Here is a 14,781-nt window from a genome sequence, read left to right on the forward strand (position 1 = left end):
TTCTGTACGACAACCTCGTTGGCAGTATCTGCGTTGGGATGGACAGACTCGCGAGGAGGCTGTTGCGCAGACGTCTCCCCTCCATCTTTATTGACCACCGTCGTCGCTTCCATTGACTGAGAGCGCCTTGCAGGGCCCGCATGGGCCCCCCTACCCATAGGTGGAAGCCTCCAACTGGCAGAAGGAGCTGCCACCTGGCAGTACGACCTCTGCTAACCACCCGTACCGCCCGCGTTCCCGGACCGTGCGCCTCCGCGCCTGTCCGGGACCCCAAGGCGCCACGGGGGCCGCCGCACCGCCCGGCCGCCGTCCGACGCACCGCCATCCTGAGCTCCGTCCAGACCACCGGAAGGGGAGGCCGGCCTACCCGACGACAGCTCCATCCGCCCCAAGTTCTCCTCCACACTGTCCACATGGATCAGAACATTGTACCTGAGCAGCCTCTTCTCGGAGTCCGGCGTCAGCGGAGGTGTGCCACGCGAATCCTCCGAGAGCTCACGTGCAGGCGATGGAGTCTCCTCGCCAGGCACCTAAGGCTCGGGGATTGCCAGCGTTCTTGCTGTGGGAATCCGCTCAACCTCCTTGGTCCAAGCTGACACCTTGAGCACGGCGAGGTTGGCTCTGCTCACCGTCTCCGGCGCCAGCTCCGAAACCAAGCAAGACGATCCAAGAAGCTCCTCCACGACCTCCTTCTCGAACGCATGGGGAGGAACACCCTCAATGACCAGGCCAACCTTGGCAGTCCACACTTCCAACTTTGCCTGTGCCTGCCTTGTCCACTTCCTGAAGAACAGGGAGAAACCCCCATGCTCCACCGACGGACGCGCCGCCACCCTGTCCATGAGCTCGGCCGAGGAGAACACCACCAAGAAATCTTCCGGCCAAAAGGGATGAACCGAAAACGCTCCGGACGGGATCCCTCTCTTGCTAGAAAGCGCCTCCTGAACTTGCACACACGAGACAGCCGGCCTGGCGCCACCGACGTAAGCCACCATAGAAGCGGAGACGATGCTCAAGATCCTGCATACCAGGCGAGCGCCGCACCACACACAGGGGGGCCTCCACCTCCTCCTCCGGCCGAAACAGGGCGCACGCCACCACAGGAGGTGCCATCTCAACTCGTGGTGCCGGCCACAGGTTTCCCCTGGCCGGCTGCGCACGCAGCAGATTCGCTTCCTCACGCTGCGGCCCCTCGTACCGCGCACGCTTAGCCAAAGCCAGACGCCTGAGTTCATCCTCAGCGTCAGGGCTACGGGGACGGTCACAGCATCTGGCCTCGTGACCCACCAGACCGCACCTGAGGCAGATGGTTTCGAAGGTGCAGTCCGCCTTGCGGTGCCCCGGCCGGCCACAATTGAAGCAGCGGCCAGACCACTCCGGAGACACCGACCGCCGGGCCGCGTCGCGACGAGCCGCCGCCTCCACCTCGCGCTGCGCCGCCTTGCGCCGGCGCCACTTCTTCTTGCGCGACATGGGCGGCTGCTCCCAGACCAGCCTATCCTGCATCCTGCGCGGGCCATCAGCGGCGGCCTCCGCCTGCATCCTGCGCGGGCCATCGGCGGCGGCCTCCGCCGCCCTCGACTCCCCCCAAGATGCCTCGAGGAGGCAGAGTCCGAGGAGTCTTGAGACAGCCCCAAGCCGGAGACCACAGGCCGCTCCACCGACCCAGATCCAGAACCCACCGGTTGCCAGCGCTGGCCTCTGCCCGCAGCCTGACGCCCGGTGCCGGAGCCGGCGGAGGAGGAGCCCGCCATGTCTGGAGAGAAGGGGGGGGGGGGAGGGGGAGAGAAGGGGGGCGCCGGTGCCAGGGAGGCGCCGGCAGCGGACAGGGACGGGGGCGGAGACCTACCTCTGAACCTTTCAAGTTGTCCTGCCTTCTCTCTTTCACCTAATCAACAATGTCATAGCAATATATATGACTTCAAGCACCAAGGTCGTCACAAAGTAAAGTACAAAAGTAAACACACTCTAAATGGGACAATGGTTCATCATATTCTGCCCGAGCCTACACACAAAAAAGAAAACCTCAATCCACTATGGGATTCTGAGGGTGGTCACCAAACACGTACAACCTTGCGGCGAGCTCCACAACTTAATTGTAAACTTTTAAGTAATTCTAGAGAGGTCATAAGCTTGAGAAAAACTCCAAAACAATTGAAGGCTCCCAAGTAATTACCACCAAGGTCACAATGCAATAAAAGGCCACCAAGCTTTCTAGAGTTTCAAGAACCCAAAGAGGTACACGACCTGGGTACAAGAACACAAGAGTAAAAGCTCACGCACTTTCACTTCATGAAATATCCGTCGAGAACACAAAATGACTCACCAAATGCAATGGAAAAAAACACAAGTGCTCAAGTCCTTCACTCCCAAATTCTAGTAAAGCTACAAAAGCTTATGTGAAAATAAGAAAGGAAGAACAAACGAGAAAATCTGCAAAAACTCCAAGATCTATATCTAATATGTTTACCTCAGTTGGAGTCCATGACCCAGCCTCCGATATAAAGTCTAGGAGGACCAGCGGGAGGAGATATTGAGTCATTGTCGTAACCCTAGATATATTCTAGTATTACGAAGACTTTGCCTCATAATAATTATACTATTGGACCAGCGTGTTTGTCTGACCAGCTAGCCGACAAAACCACTAGCGGACATCTTTCCCCGAAACCCGAAGTCCATATCCATATTCATTGCCGAGGTTAACCCTCGTCATCATATGTACCGACAACTTAAAGGATGTGAATCTTCGAGATGCCTCATCTTAAACTTGCACTTCATTTTTCTTGCTACATGTTATTGATATATTGAAGGTACACACAAGAGCTCACTCTATCTTCTTCTTATCTTCAAGACATGCTTTCAATAGGCTCAACTTCCGAGGGACCATTCTTTGGATCAGCAACTTGGTCATCACTTGATCTTCTTCACTTTTTTCATCTTTCAATCTTGACGCCAACAAATGGTTCAAGAATGGACTAAGAATAAATTCTACAAATATAACTCAATGCAAACATAAGTCCATAGATGTTGTCATTAATTTTCAAAACCCACGTGGGGGTTGCATGCACTTTCAACTCGAAATCATAGGATCTCTCTATATGAGTTACTTTGCATTTAGTTTCATAGTAAAAATTCTTTTGGTCGAATGTCATGGAAATTTTCCTTTGTATCAACTATCCATGAAAACTATGCCATATATATATGCACATATTCTTTCACATAAAAATCTTTGTTTTTCCTATGAAGCAACCAAACAACTACTATTATCGGTCTTGCATTTCATATGAAACACCTTTAGTTATAATTTCAGTGTTTTTATCTATGTAGGATTTCAAATGCCATAACATTCTCTCTTTGCGCGAAAAGGTGCACATATCTATTAATAATCAGCATTAACAGTACAAAGAGCCCTCAAAGTGAGCAAAATTAGTGGTACACCCTCGTACCACCTAACGACGACTACAACCATTGCAGTCAACCAAAAGCATGCCGCCGACCTGCCCTCCGTCACCGAAGCCAGGCAAAATATGTTGTAGTAGACATACATGTACTATTTATGATTTTCCTCTAATCTTGTGTTTTTCAAATCTTTTGAACCAAAGAGGCCCTTACGGTGAATTGATCTGGTAGCTAGGCTAGCAGATGTGAAACCCTATGAATTATGCACGTGAGATCGATCAGGCCCTGTTTCATTCGCAGAAAGTTCCACACAACGAGTAGAAGACAAATAAGGAACACCACGTCCTTCCTACTCGACCGAAAGGCACCGATCGCACCCCATTTCGCAACGGCCTTCCAACTGTTTGATCTGCCCTGCCCTGCTTGTGGCTTTGCTCACCTGGATAGGTGTTCCTTCGCACAGGTCGTCAGGCGATCAATTTTTAACAACTCTATCTAACCCTGATGCGGATGATAACGCATCTTAAACGCACATCATGTAGATTGGTTGCACAAGTCAGAACAACCACGACTCTTCAGATTTGGGCTAAAATAGACCGGATTCTTCAGGTTTCAGCTTCAGCAGCACTGCTCCGCCGAGCTAGAATTATTCGTACTACCCTTGCACTGTTGAGTCTTCAGTCAATTTCCTGCCAAGATAGCTATAAATACACGTCAAACTGACCGCCCTCCTTCGGAGCCGTACGCAGGCTACTTCCATCGTGCGTGGCGTGGCGTGGCCATCTTAGACGCCTCTCGCCGATGTACTCCTGCCGCAGCGACCGGGACCGCACGGGCGAGGCGGAGCGAGCCCTGGCCTTTAGCGCCCAGTACCAGCCATGCAACACGGCGACGACGACCTGGGCGCCCGTGCACATGCAGGCCGCCGGCCAGGTCGACCCATCGGACGCGCAGCAGCTGCCGCCGCGGCGCCCGAGGAGGAGGCACTCGACCTCGGCGTCGCGCCGGTCGTCCACCACCGTGGTGGCCACCGACGTGTCCAACTTCCGCGCCAAGGTTCAGGAGCTCACCGGCTTCCCGCCGGCCGCCATCTTCCGGCCTCAGCCGCGTCGAGCCCACGCCACCGCCGCCAGCCACTCCCTGCTGGCCGCCGCGCACGGGTGCGGCGCCGGGGCTCTGCTGCAGGGCCGGAGTTCAGACGCGGCAGCTACCGCCGGCAACGGCAGCCGCGACGTCCCGGCAGTGGTTCAGCCACTGATGCATCCGACGCCGGGCTTGTTTGACGGGCTGGCGGACCTCGGATCGCCGGAGTTTGATGCTTGGTCTGACTTGTCCTTTGAATAGTAGACTATTCAAGCACGCTAGATTGTCAATGTAATCAACTGTGGTTTGGTTTTGTAATTTCATCCTGCTCATGGTTATGTTTGCGTTTGGCACGTACTATTTGGAAAAACAAAAGAATGGTGCAATGCAGCACAAGTTGTTAGATGGTTAAAGTACTCAAGTTATTTACCTTTTCTATCACAAGATATTCATGTGTTCTACACCCTTCATTCCCAATTATAAGAAGTTATCTCTTTTTTTTGTAAATCGCATGTACATATATACACGCTTTAGTGTATTTGCTCACTAATTTAGACCTGTATATAGTACATACTACTGAAATTAGTATGAATGGAGTATTAAAACATTTCAAATACGGAGTATCTTATAATTTGGAGCAGGGTGTGTGATTCGTTTGGCACAGGCAACAGACGTGTCAAGCAACGGTTCTGATCGTTCGTCTAGTGTTGCCAGTGATGGTACAAGGAAAGATGGCAGCCAGTGACAAGAGGAGATTCATGTGATGCGTTGACAGTTTTTTTTAGTAAAAGAAAGTTGACCGGTGAGACGGACAATTTTTAAGCAAAAAAGGTTGACAGTTTTTTTCGTACACATTCTAATTGAATATCTATTCCAAACAGAGTGAGTAGGAAAACCTGAAAAGATAGAGCACAAAAGAGGTTGCACCTGTCGTGCTTCTTGTAATCGCTTGACGTGACCCTGCTACGAGTGACATGATTGAAGAGCCGTATGTAAGCTACACGGATGTGTTGGAACAAAGGAAGCCTAGAGGCAAGACTTGCCATTGCGTCTTGGTCTAACTTATCCCAAGAACTCTGGTCCAATTTTAATCATAAAAAACAATTTTCTATTGCATTTATCTTACTTTTTATTTGCAGCACTATTTTAATTTAAGAATATAAAAATATTTATTTATCTTATTTGCACTCAAAACCCCCCAAAAAAAATCTTTACCGCTTTACTTAGTTTACTTTACTTGTTTAGTTTACTTTACTGTAGTTACTATTTTATTTTACTTTTATTTACATGAAACCTTGTGCTTGACAACCATACGGTGAAGTTGGGGGCACAAGGCTTTATTTTATTTTGCAGGGTTGCTACAAGAAGAGAGGGAGAGATAACTCTTTACTCTATTCCCCGAGAGTTCGATATAACCATCGAATCACCCTTGTGGGGAAAATACTCTGCTGACACAACACTCTGCAGTTGGAGTCCCAACATTATCAGATGGCACATCTCTTATCGTGATAGTAAGTTGACTTGCATTCTCAAGTCTTCACTTGGAGGCAACGCAAAGACATTGGATCTTGACACGATGACATGTAAACTTAACCTCAAAACCATGATTTACCTTGTGATAATCCACAACGACCCCATTGAACGCAGTCAACTGGATCTCACAAATCTTTGGATGAACACGGACAAATCTAGTGTAGGATGTGATCCAGACAATGCTCGAGAAGAAGGGAATAAAGGTCCTTCCATCTCCACGAGGAGGGATCCTTGAGAAGGGCTAATTGCATGACTAAGGATAGGTGAAGATGGGGGGGCAGGAGGGGAGGGGCATGCCAATACCATCCTGTCCATTTGTATTGAGGAAAGTGGGAACCCTATATGGATTAGGAGTCATTCAGACGTGAATCTTTAGGCATCTCATATTTTGTATCTAATTTTTTTAGGGGTTTATCGTGCATGATCATGTTTGAATGTACTCCACCATACTTCAAACTTGTATTCGACAAGTTCGATAAGTATATTATATAACGTAAGTTTATAATTTTTATGTCTACTTTAAAATCCTTTTTCATTAAGTTTCATTATTTTCACGATCTATCGCAAAGAATCCGGATTTCAATTTTTTTTTAAAGTAAATATATTTTGGACTTGTTTAAAAGAAATTGCTGAAAAAATATACACATTCAGGTGGAATGTTAATCTGATATTTTGTGGTGACCCGGCATACCACTGCATGGTGTAGTATGCAAGTCTGATATAACACCAATAAAACACCGTTCCACTAGTATTATATCGCTCAGAGTGGTACAATAGAAACATATGCGGGTCCAAGACATGTCTATAGAATTACAACATTGACTCTGTTACATAAGATCATCATAGCCTCCTACTTTACAATGAGGTAAAACTGCAAATAAACTCCAGAAGAACGACTCGTAGTCTAGTCCTATCACAAACTCTATTTGTAGAGTATTTAACTAGCTATAGGGGCTATGAATAGATTCTAGCTAAATATGAGCTAAGTTTAGGAAGCTAGTTCCCTTCTATGGCTAAACTAGGTTTTCTCCTTGTTGGATGCGGTATTTGACTCCTCTAACAAGGTTTCTATCTCTTGAAGTAGTTGTTGACTCCTCGGCCTTCGAGTTGCACTGTAGATCCTCCTTCGATGCCTCCATATCTAAGCAGGGGATTTAAGAGTGGGATGAGTACAAGCGTACTCAACAAGTTCATTATAGGAAAGAGGTGTTTAATGCACTAGCTACAGCATTAGACCAGAAATTCTAATACCAATGCATATTTTCATAACCATTTCTTCAAAAGGTTGCTTTTATTCAGAAGAACTATGTCCGTCAGCCTTCACCGGTTTACTAGAACTTCATGGAGCTCCTTTCCGGCCGCGTTCGCAGTTCCAAACCCGGAACAGGGAGTGACAGGTCACGATTCATTACACTCTGCAGAGGTGTGTTGCTTTACCCATAAGAGATCTTAACCTTGGTGCCAACCGAGTCTAGTTCTCGTCCACACTTCCTTTGGTGTGAGGCCCGGTATAAGGTCATAGCCAATCATATTCCTCCGCTACCTCATACACCCACCCTTTGCTGCAAACTCCGACCCTGGGTCCTCGCCGGTGCTCTTATACCAATTAAGGACGGCCCCCGACCACGACAACAGTTCAGGTCTCTACCATGAACTCCTTCGCCGGTAGCTGCAACCCATCATAGACCGCAATAACCGTGGGGACTTCATCGGGACCCCCACCCTACCACTTGTCCTCTCTTGGATCAAGGGTACCACTTGTCCTCTCTTGGATCAAGGGTCTACGGTAAAGCGCATCCGTTGATGTACAAGAGGTGAAAATACGATTGACTATTCCGTCCCACTCCAGATCTTATGGTTAACACGGGTATTACGGCAAAAGAATCACTGGACGACATTTGTTGTTTAATCCTAGATGGATATAAACCCTTGCAATGGAACCTCCACCATATCAACACAATCCATGGTTCCATTGCCCACCACATAGTCATATTCATAGTTATGAAAATAGTGGTTTTGGTTTTTATGCAATAGTGATAATCATAGTACTTTGCAAGTAATTTGATAAAGATACTCAAATGACATGAGCAAGTGATGAACTTGCCTTTCTTGACTGCAAGATTATGCAGGCAAGGTCTTCGATACGCAATAACTCCAAATTCTGAAATAGCATCATCGTCCGGTAAGGACGATGTTTAAAAGATTGGCAAGGATGCAATAATGCATAAGTATTTCCCTAAGAATGGATTAGACTCATTTAGTCCATCCAATCCTGGTTTATGGTTGATACTTATACCTATTTTGGATTCTTTAGGTTCCATGAAAGGAATCTTTCAACTAGTCTTTGATTCTGGTATGGTCAAACTCCTTCGGTCTTTGGCCTTTTTAAAGCTTTGTTTGGTCTTCGGTGTTTCCTTCGTCCAACTTCATTAACCTTAGTTTACTTGAGCTATCGTACTTCTGAGTAAATATTACTCACTTTCTCAAGTCATAGTCCAATTATTACTTCCTCGAGGTATGAACCTCGGATTCTGGTCTGACATCCTTCTGAAAGTAGTGTCCAACTGTCTTATGAAAATAAGATCGAACTTCCTTTTAGTTCAGACCTTCTTCTTCTATTTTGCTCAAAGTATGGAGTCATTTTTCATCCAACTCAATCTTTACTCTACCCCTTAGAGTTTTCATATAGTCTTCAACTCCTTTTCTTCCAACCCTTGGACTTATGGTTAGAATATTGGTCTGGGTCTAGCTTATGGTTTGTACTTCTTCTAAGGTCTCGCGAAGAATGTTTGTGGTGTATCCACTCAATATGTGGACATCCAACATGAATCCTTCGACTGAATGTTTTATAGGTCATAATTATTTGGCTGACAAAATTTTATTTGTTCACAACTTCTTGGTACAGATAATCCAATTACGGACTACTTGATACAAATTGTGGCTATTTGTTATCTAAAATTGGACTCTATTATAGGTTTTGACCAATTGGTCGGGACATCTGCTTCTACTTTATCTCGCAGTATTGCTCCTATACCAACTGTGATTTTCTGATATCAACTATGGTCTTCTTGTATCTGCTATGGTTTCATAGGTCATCTTCCTTGCTTCGGGGTTTGTTTTGCAAGAAAACCACTAGCTGACACTATGAATATAGTATCCTAAGTGATTTCCCATGAATTCCCTCTTCTATGTTAACTATGGATCAGTTTTAGCTTCACCATAATCACCAGATTTCTCACCTTCATGCTTCTTATGTACTAAAGTACTCCTTTATGGAGGTAAAGCATGAGTTTTGATTGATACTACCTTCTGAATATTGTGGTTGCTTTCCACAACTTTGTTTCCTTCTTCTGATGAACCTTCATCTTGTCTTCAGAATATCCAGAATTCGTCACTTCCTCACACGAATACTATTACCCTCTAGATCTATAGCATCAAGTAAGAACTTGATATTGCAACATGCATTTGCATATCAAAGTCAAACTTCATGTATGGATCTAGTCAAACAATGAAAATCCAATAAAATCCAAGAAGATCCAGCTTTGTGCATATAATACACACCATCATAGGCCTGAATATACTAGTTGAGTAAGACATCACTAAACATCAGGCTCAGATGTGTAGTATATAACACCACATAAGATAGGTTTGTATCGTGATACTTAGCACAAATATATGGGATTCTACTATTTGTCTCACCCTTTACCTTAATTGCACATTTGCAATGAGATAAACTTGAAACAAAGTGGTCTAGGATAGTTAAGGTTAACCTAATTTTCTTTGGAAGTACTAACTTAGCTTCCATTTTGTTGAGGACTATTTCACATGGTATACCTAGTTTCTAACATAGCTACTCTAAATACATAACTATTGGAATATAGCTCTGATACTTACAAGTGTTTCTCCCATAAACATATGGTCTGGATGTGCTTGGCACACTTCTCATTGTTTTGGAACACAATTCTTGCACTATTGTTTAGCACTTGGATTCTTATTGAACTCCTCTTAATTAATTATGATGTTCTAGCCCATCACATAATGATTCTCAGGTGAGTCACATATGATTACTATCACTACTATGTAAGTAGACATATTTCATTTTTGTCACTCCTCCTTACCTCCCATGATTGACTTATTCTGGTCACATATAAATTATATTTATCACTTGCTATCAGTTGTTTCACAAGTTGGGTGAATTTTACCTTCCCATTATTTGTCTTGGTTTACACCTTCTAATAGGATATTTTTCTTATACACCTATCTTCATTATTTGGTATTACTCTTATTACACATCTAAACAATTCTTACTTAACCATAACATGTGTTGGTACACATCTTCCAATAGGATATCTTCCTTATGGTTGTATCCTCTCTTTGGACTACCATGTATTGTATACCAACTGTGATCTACTCATCTTTGGTTTTAAGGACTTAATGATGTGCTACATACTTGGGATTAGCTAACTTCACTTGGAAAAGATAGGTAAGAAAGGTTGACTTGAGTGTGTCAGGATTATTCTCAAGTGAATACCCATCTCCAGTCATAAGAAATAGTTGGTTTATCTAAGACAAATACCTATAGACTCTACCAAACCTATAAGTCTCCTTTAAAGGGTTTTAATCCTAGGGTCAAAGCATTTGCTCTGATACCAACTGTGGTGACCCGGCATACCACTGCATGGTGTAGTATGCAAGTCTGATATAACACCAATGAAACACCGTTCCACTAGTATTATATCGCTCAGAGTGGTACAACAGAAACATATGCGGGTCCAAGGCATGTCTATAGAATTACAACATTGACTCTGTTACATAAGATCATCATAGCCTCCTACTTTACAATGAGGTAAAACTGCAAATAAACTCCAGAAGAACGACTCGTAGACTAGTCCTATCACAAACTCTATTTGTAGAGTATTTAACTAGCTATAGGGGCTATGAATAGATTCTAGCTAAATAGGAGCTAAGTTTAGGAAGCTAGTTCCCTTCTATGGCTAAACTAGGTTTTCTCCTTGTTGGATGCGGTATTTGACTCCTCTGACAAGGTTCCTGTCTCTTGAAGTAGTTGTTGACTCCTCGGCCTTCGAGTTGCACTGTAGATCCTCCTTCGATGCCTCCATATCTAAGCAGGGGATTTAAGAGTGGGATGAGTACGAGCGTACTCAACAAGTTCATTATAGGAAAGAGGTGTTTAATGCACTAGCTACAGCATTAGACCAGAAATTCTAATACCAATGCATGTTTTCATAACCATTTCTTCAAAAGGTTGCTTTTATTCAGAAGAACTATGTCCGTCAGCCTTCACCGGTTTACTAGAACTTCATGGAGCTCCTTTCCGGCCGCGTTCGCAGTTCCAAACCCGGAACAGGGAGTGACAGGTCACGATTCATTACACTCTGCAGAGGTGTGTTGCTTTACCTATAAGAGATCTTAACCTTGGTGCCAACCGAGTCTAGTTCTCGTCCACACTTCCTTTGGTGTGAGGCCCGGTATAAGGTCATAGCCAATCATATTCCTCCGCTACCTCATACACCCACCCTTTGCTGCAAACTCCGACCCTGGGTCCTCGCCGGTGCTCTTATACCAATTAAGGACGGCCCCCGACCATGACAACAGTTCAGGTCTCTACCATTAACTCCTTCGCCGCTAGCTGCAACCCATCATAGACCGCAATAACCGTGGGTACTTCATCGGGACCCCCACCCTACCACTTGTCCTCTCTTGGATCAAGGGTACCACTTTTCCTCTCTTGGATCAAGGGTCTACGGTAAAGCGCATCCGTTGATGTACAAGAGGTGGAAATACAATTGACTATTCCGTCCCACTCCAGATCTTATGGTTAACACGGGTATTACGGCACAAGAATCACTGGACGACATTTGTTGTTTAATCCTAGATGGATATAAACCCTTGCAATGGAACCTCCACCATATCAACACAATCCATGGTTCCATTGCCCACCACATAGTCATATTCATAGTTATGAAAATAGTGGTTTTGGTTTTTATGCAATAGTGATAATCATAGTACTTTGCAAGTAATTTGATAAAGATACTCAAATGACATGAGCAAGTGATGAACTTGCCTTTCTTGACTGCAAGATTATGCAGGCAAGGTCTTCGATACGCAATAACTCCAGATTCTGAAATAGCATCATCGTCCGGTAAGGACGATGTTTAAAAGATTGGCAAGGATGCAATAATGCATAAGTATGAGATGCAATCGCTCTAAGCGTGACTGATGCGTGTGGTTGGCACGTCCGTTGGGAACACCAAGAGGAAGGTGTGATGCGCACAGCGGCAAGTTTCCCTCAGTAAGAAACCAAGGTTTAATCGGACCAGTAGGAGTCAAGAAGCACGTTGAAGGTTGATGGCGGCGAGATGTAGTGCGGCGCAACACCAGTGATTCCGGCGCCAACGTGGAACCTGCACAACACAACCAAAGTACTTTGCCCCAACGAAACAGTGAGGTTGTCAATCTCACCGGCTTGCTGTAACAAAGAGTTAACCGTATTGTGTGGAAGATGATTGTTTGCAGAAAACAGTAGAACAAGTATTGCAGTAGATTGTATTTCAGTAAAGAGAATTGGACCGGGGTCCACAGTTCACTAGAGGTGTCTCTCCCATAAGACGAACAGCATGTTGGGTGAACAAATTACAGTTGGGCAATTGACAAATAAAGAGAGCATGACCATGCACATACATATCATGATGAGTATAGTGAGATTTAATTGGGCATTACGACAAAGTACATAGACCGTCATCCAACTGCATCTATGCCTAAAAAGTCCACCTTCAGGTTATCATCCGAACCCCCTCCAGTATTAAGTTGCTAACAACAGACAATTGCATTAAGTATGGTGCGTAATGTAACTAGTGACTACATCCTTGAACATAGCACTAATGTTTTATCCCTAGTGGCAACAGCACAACACAACCTTAGAACTTTCTATCACTGTCCCAGGTGTCAATGCAGGCATGAACCCACTATCGAGCATAAGTACTCCCTCTTGGAGTTAATAGCAAAAACTTGGCCAGAGTACCTACTAGTAACGGAGAGCATGCAAGATCATAAACAACACATAGATATAACTTTGATAATCAACATAACAAGTATTCTCTATTCATCGGATCCCAACAAATGCAACATATAGAATTACAGATAGATGATCTTGATCATGTTAGGCAGCTCACAAGATCCGACAATGATAGCACAATGGGGAGAAGACAACCATCTAGCTACTGCTATGGACCCATAGTCCAGGGGTAGACTACTCACACATCACACCGGAGGCGACCATGGCGGCGTAGAGTCCTCCGGGAGATGATTCCCCTCTCCGGCAGGGTGCCGGAGGCGATCTCCTGGATCCCCCGAGATGGGATCGGCGGCGGCGGCGTCTCTGGAAGGTTTTCCGTATCGTGGCTCTCGGTACTGGGGGTTTCGTCACGGAGACTTTTTATAGGCGGAAGGGCAGGTCAAGAGGCGGCACGGGGGCCCCACACCACAGGGCCGCGCGGCCAAGGGGGGGGGCCGCGCCGCCCTAGGGTGTGGCCCCTCCGTGGCCCCTCTTCGTCTCTACTTCGGACTTCTGGAAGCTTCGTGAGAAAATAGGCCCCTGGGCTTTGATTTCGTCCAATTCCGAGAATATTTCCTTACTAGGATTTCTGAAACCAAAAACAGCAGAAAACAGCAACTGGCACTTCGGCATCTTGTTAATAGGTTAGTTCCGGAAAATGCACGAATATGACATAAAGTGTGCATAAAACATGTAGATAACATCAATAATGTGGCATGGAACATAAGAAATTATCGATACGTCGGAGACGTATCAGCATCCCCAAGCTTAGTTCTGCTCGTCCCGAGCAGGTAAAACGATAACACAGATAATTTCTGGAGTGACATGCCATCATAATCTTGATCATACTATTTGTAAAGCATATGTAGTGAATGCAGCGATCAAAACAATGTATATGACATGAGTAAACAAGTGAATCATATAGCAAAGACTTTTCATGAATAGCACTTCAAGACAAGCATCAATAAGTCTTGCATAAGAGTTAACTCATAAAGCAATAATTCAAAGTAGAGATATTGAAGCAACACAAAAGAAGATTAAGTTTCAGCGGTTGCTTTCAACTTGTAACATGTATATCTCATGGATATTGTCAACGTAGAGTAATATAATAAGTGCAATAAGCAAGTATGTAGGAATCAATGCACAGTTCACACAAGTGTTTGCTTCTTGAGGTGGAGAGAAATAGGTGAACTGACTCAACATTGAAAGTAAAAGAATGGTCCTCCATAGAGGAAAAGCATCGATTGCTATATTTGTACTAGAGCTTTGATTTTGAAAACATGAAACAATTTTGTCAACGGTAGTAATAAAGCATATGCATCATGTAAATTATATCTTATAAGTTGCAAGCCTCATGCATAGTGTACTAATAGTGCCCGCACCTTGTCCTAATTAGCTTGGACTACCGGATCATCACAATGCATTGTTTTTACCAAGTGTCACAAAGGGGTACCTCTATGCCGCCTGTACAAAGGTCTAAGGAGAAAGCTCGCATTGGATTTCTCGCTATTGATTATTCTTCAACTTAGACATCCATACCGGGACAACATAGACAACAGATAATGGACTCCTCTTTTATGCATAAGCATATACCAACAATTAATAATTTTCTCATTTGAGATTTGAGGATTGCTTTGTCCAAAAGCGAAACTTCCACCATGGAGCATGGCTTTAGTTAGCGGCCCAATGTT

General features: G+C 44.9%; 1 protein-coding gene across 1 annotated transcript; it reads left to right on the top strand.

Moving 5' to 3' along the window:
• The first annotated feature begins 4,095 nt into the window (after window positions 1-4,095).
• On the top strand, window positions 4,096-4,885 carry LOC127309274 (uncharacterized). The gene has a single exon (XM_051340181.2). It carries the CDS (start codon window positions 4,201-4,203, stop codon window positions 4,741-4,743), a length of 543 nt encoding a protein of 180 aa, XP_051196141.1. The 5' UTR covers window positions 4,096-4,200; the 3' UTR covers window positions 4,744-4,885.
• Window positions 4,886-14,781: the final 9,896 nt, after the last annotated feature.

The sequence above is a fragment of the Lolium perenne genome, chromosome 6 (assembly GCF_019359855.2).
Source record: "Lolium perenne isolate Kyuss_39 chromosome 6, Kyuss_2.0, whole genome shotgun sequence".
In the NCBI taxonomy this organism is placed as follows: Eukaryota; Viridiplantae; Streptophyta; class Magnoliopsida; order Poales; family Poaceae; genus Lolium; species Lolium perenne.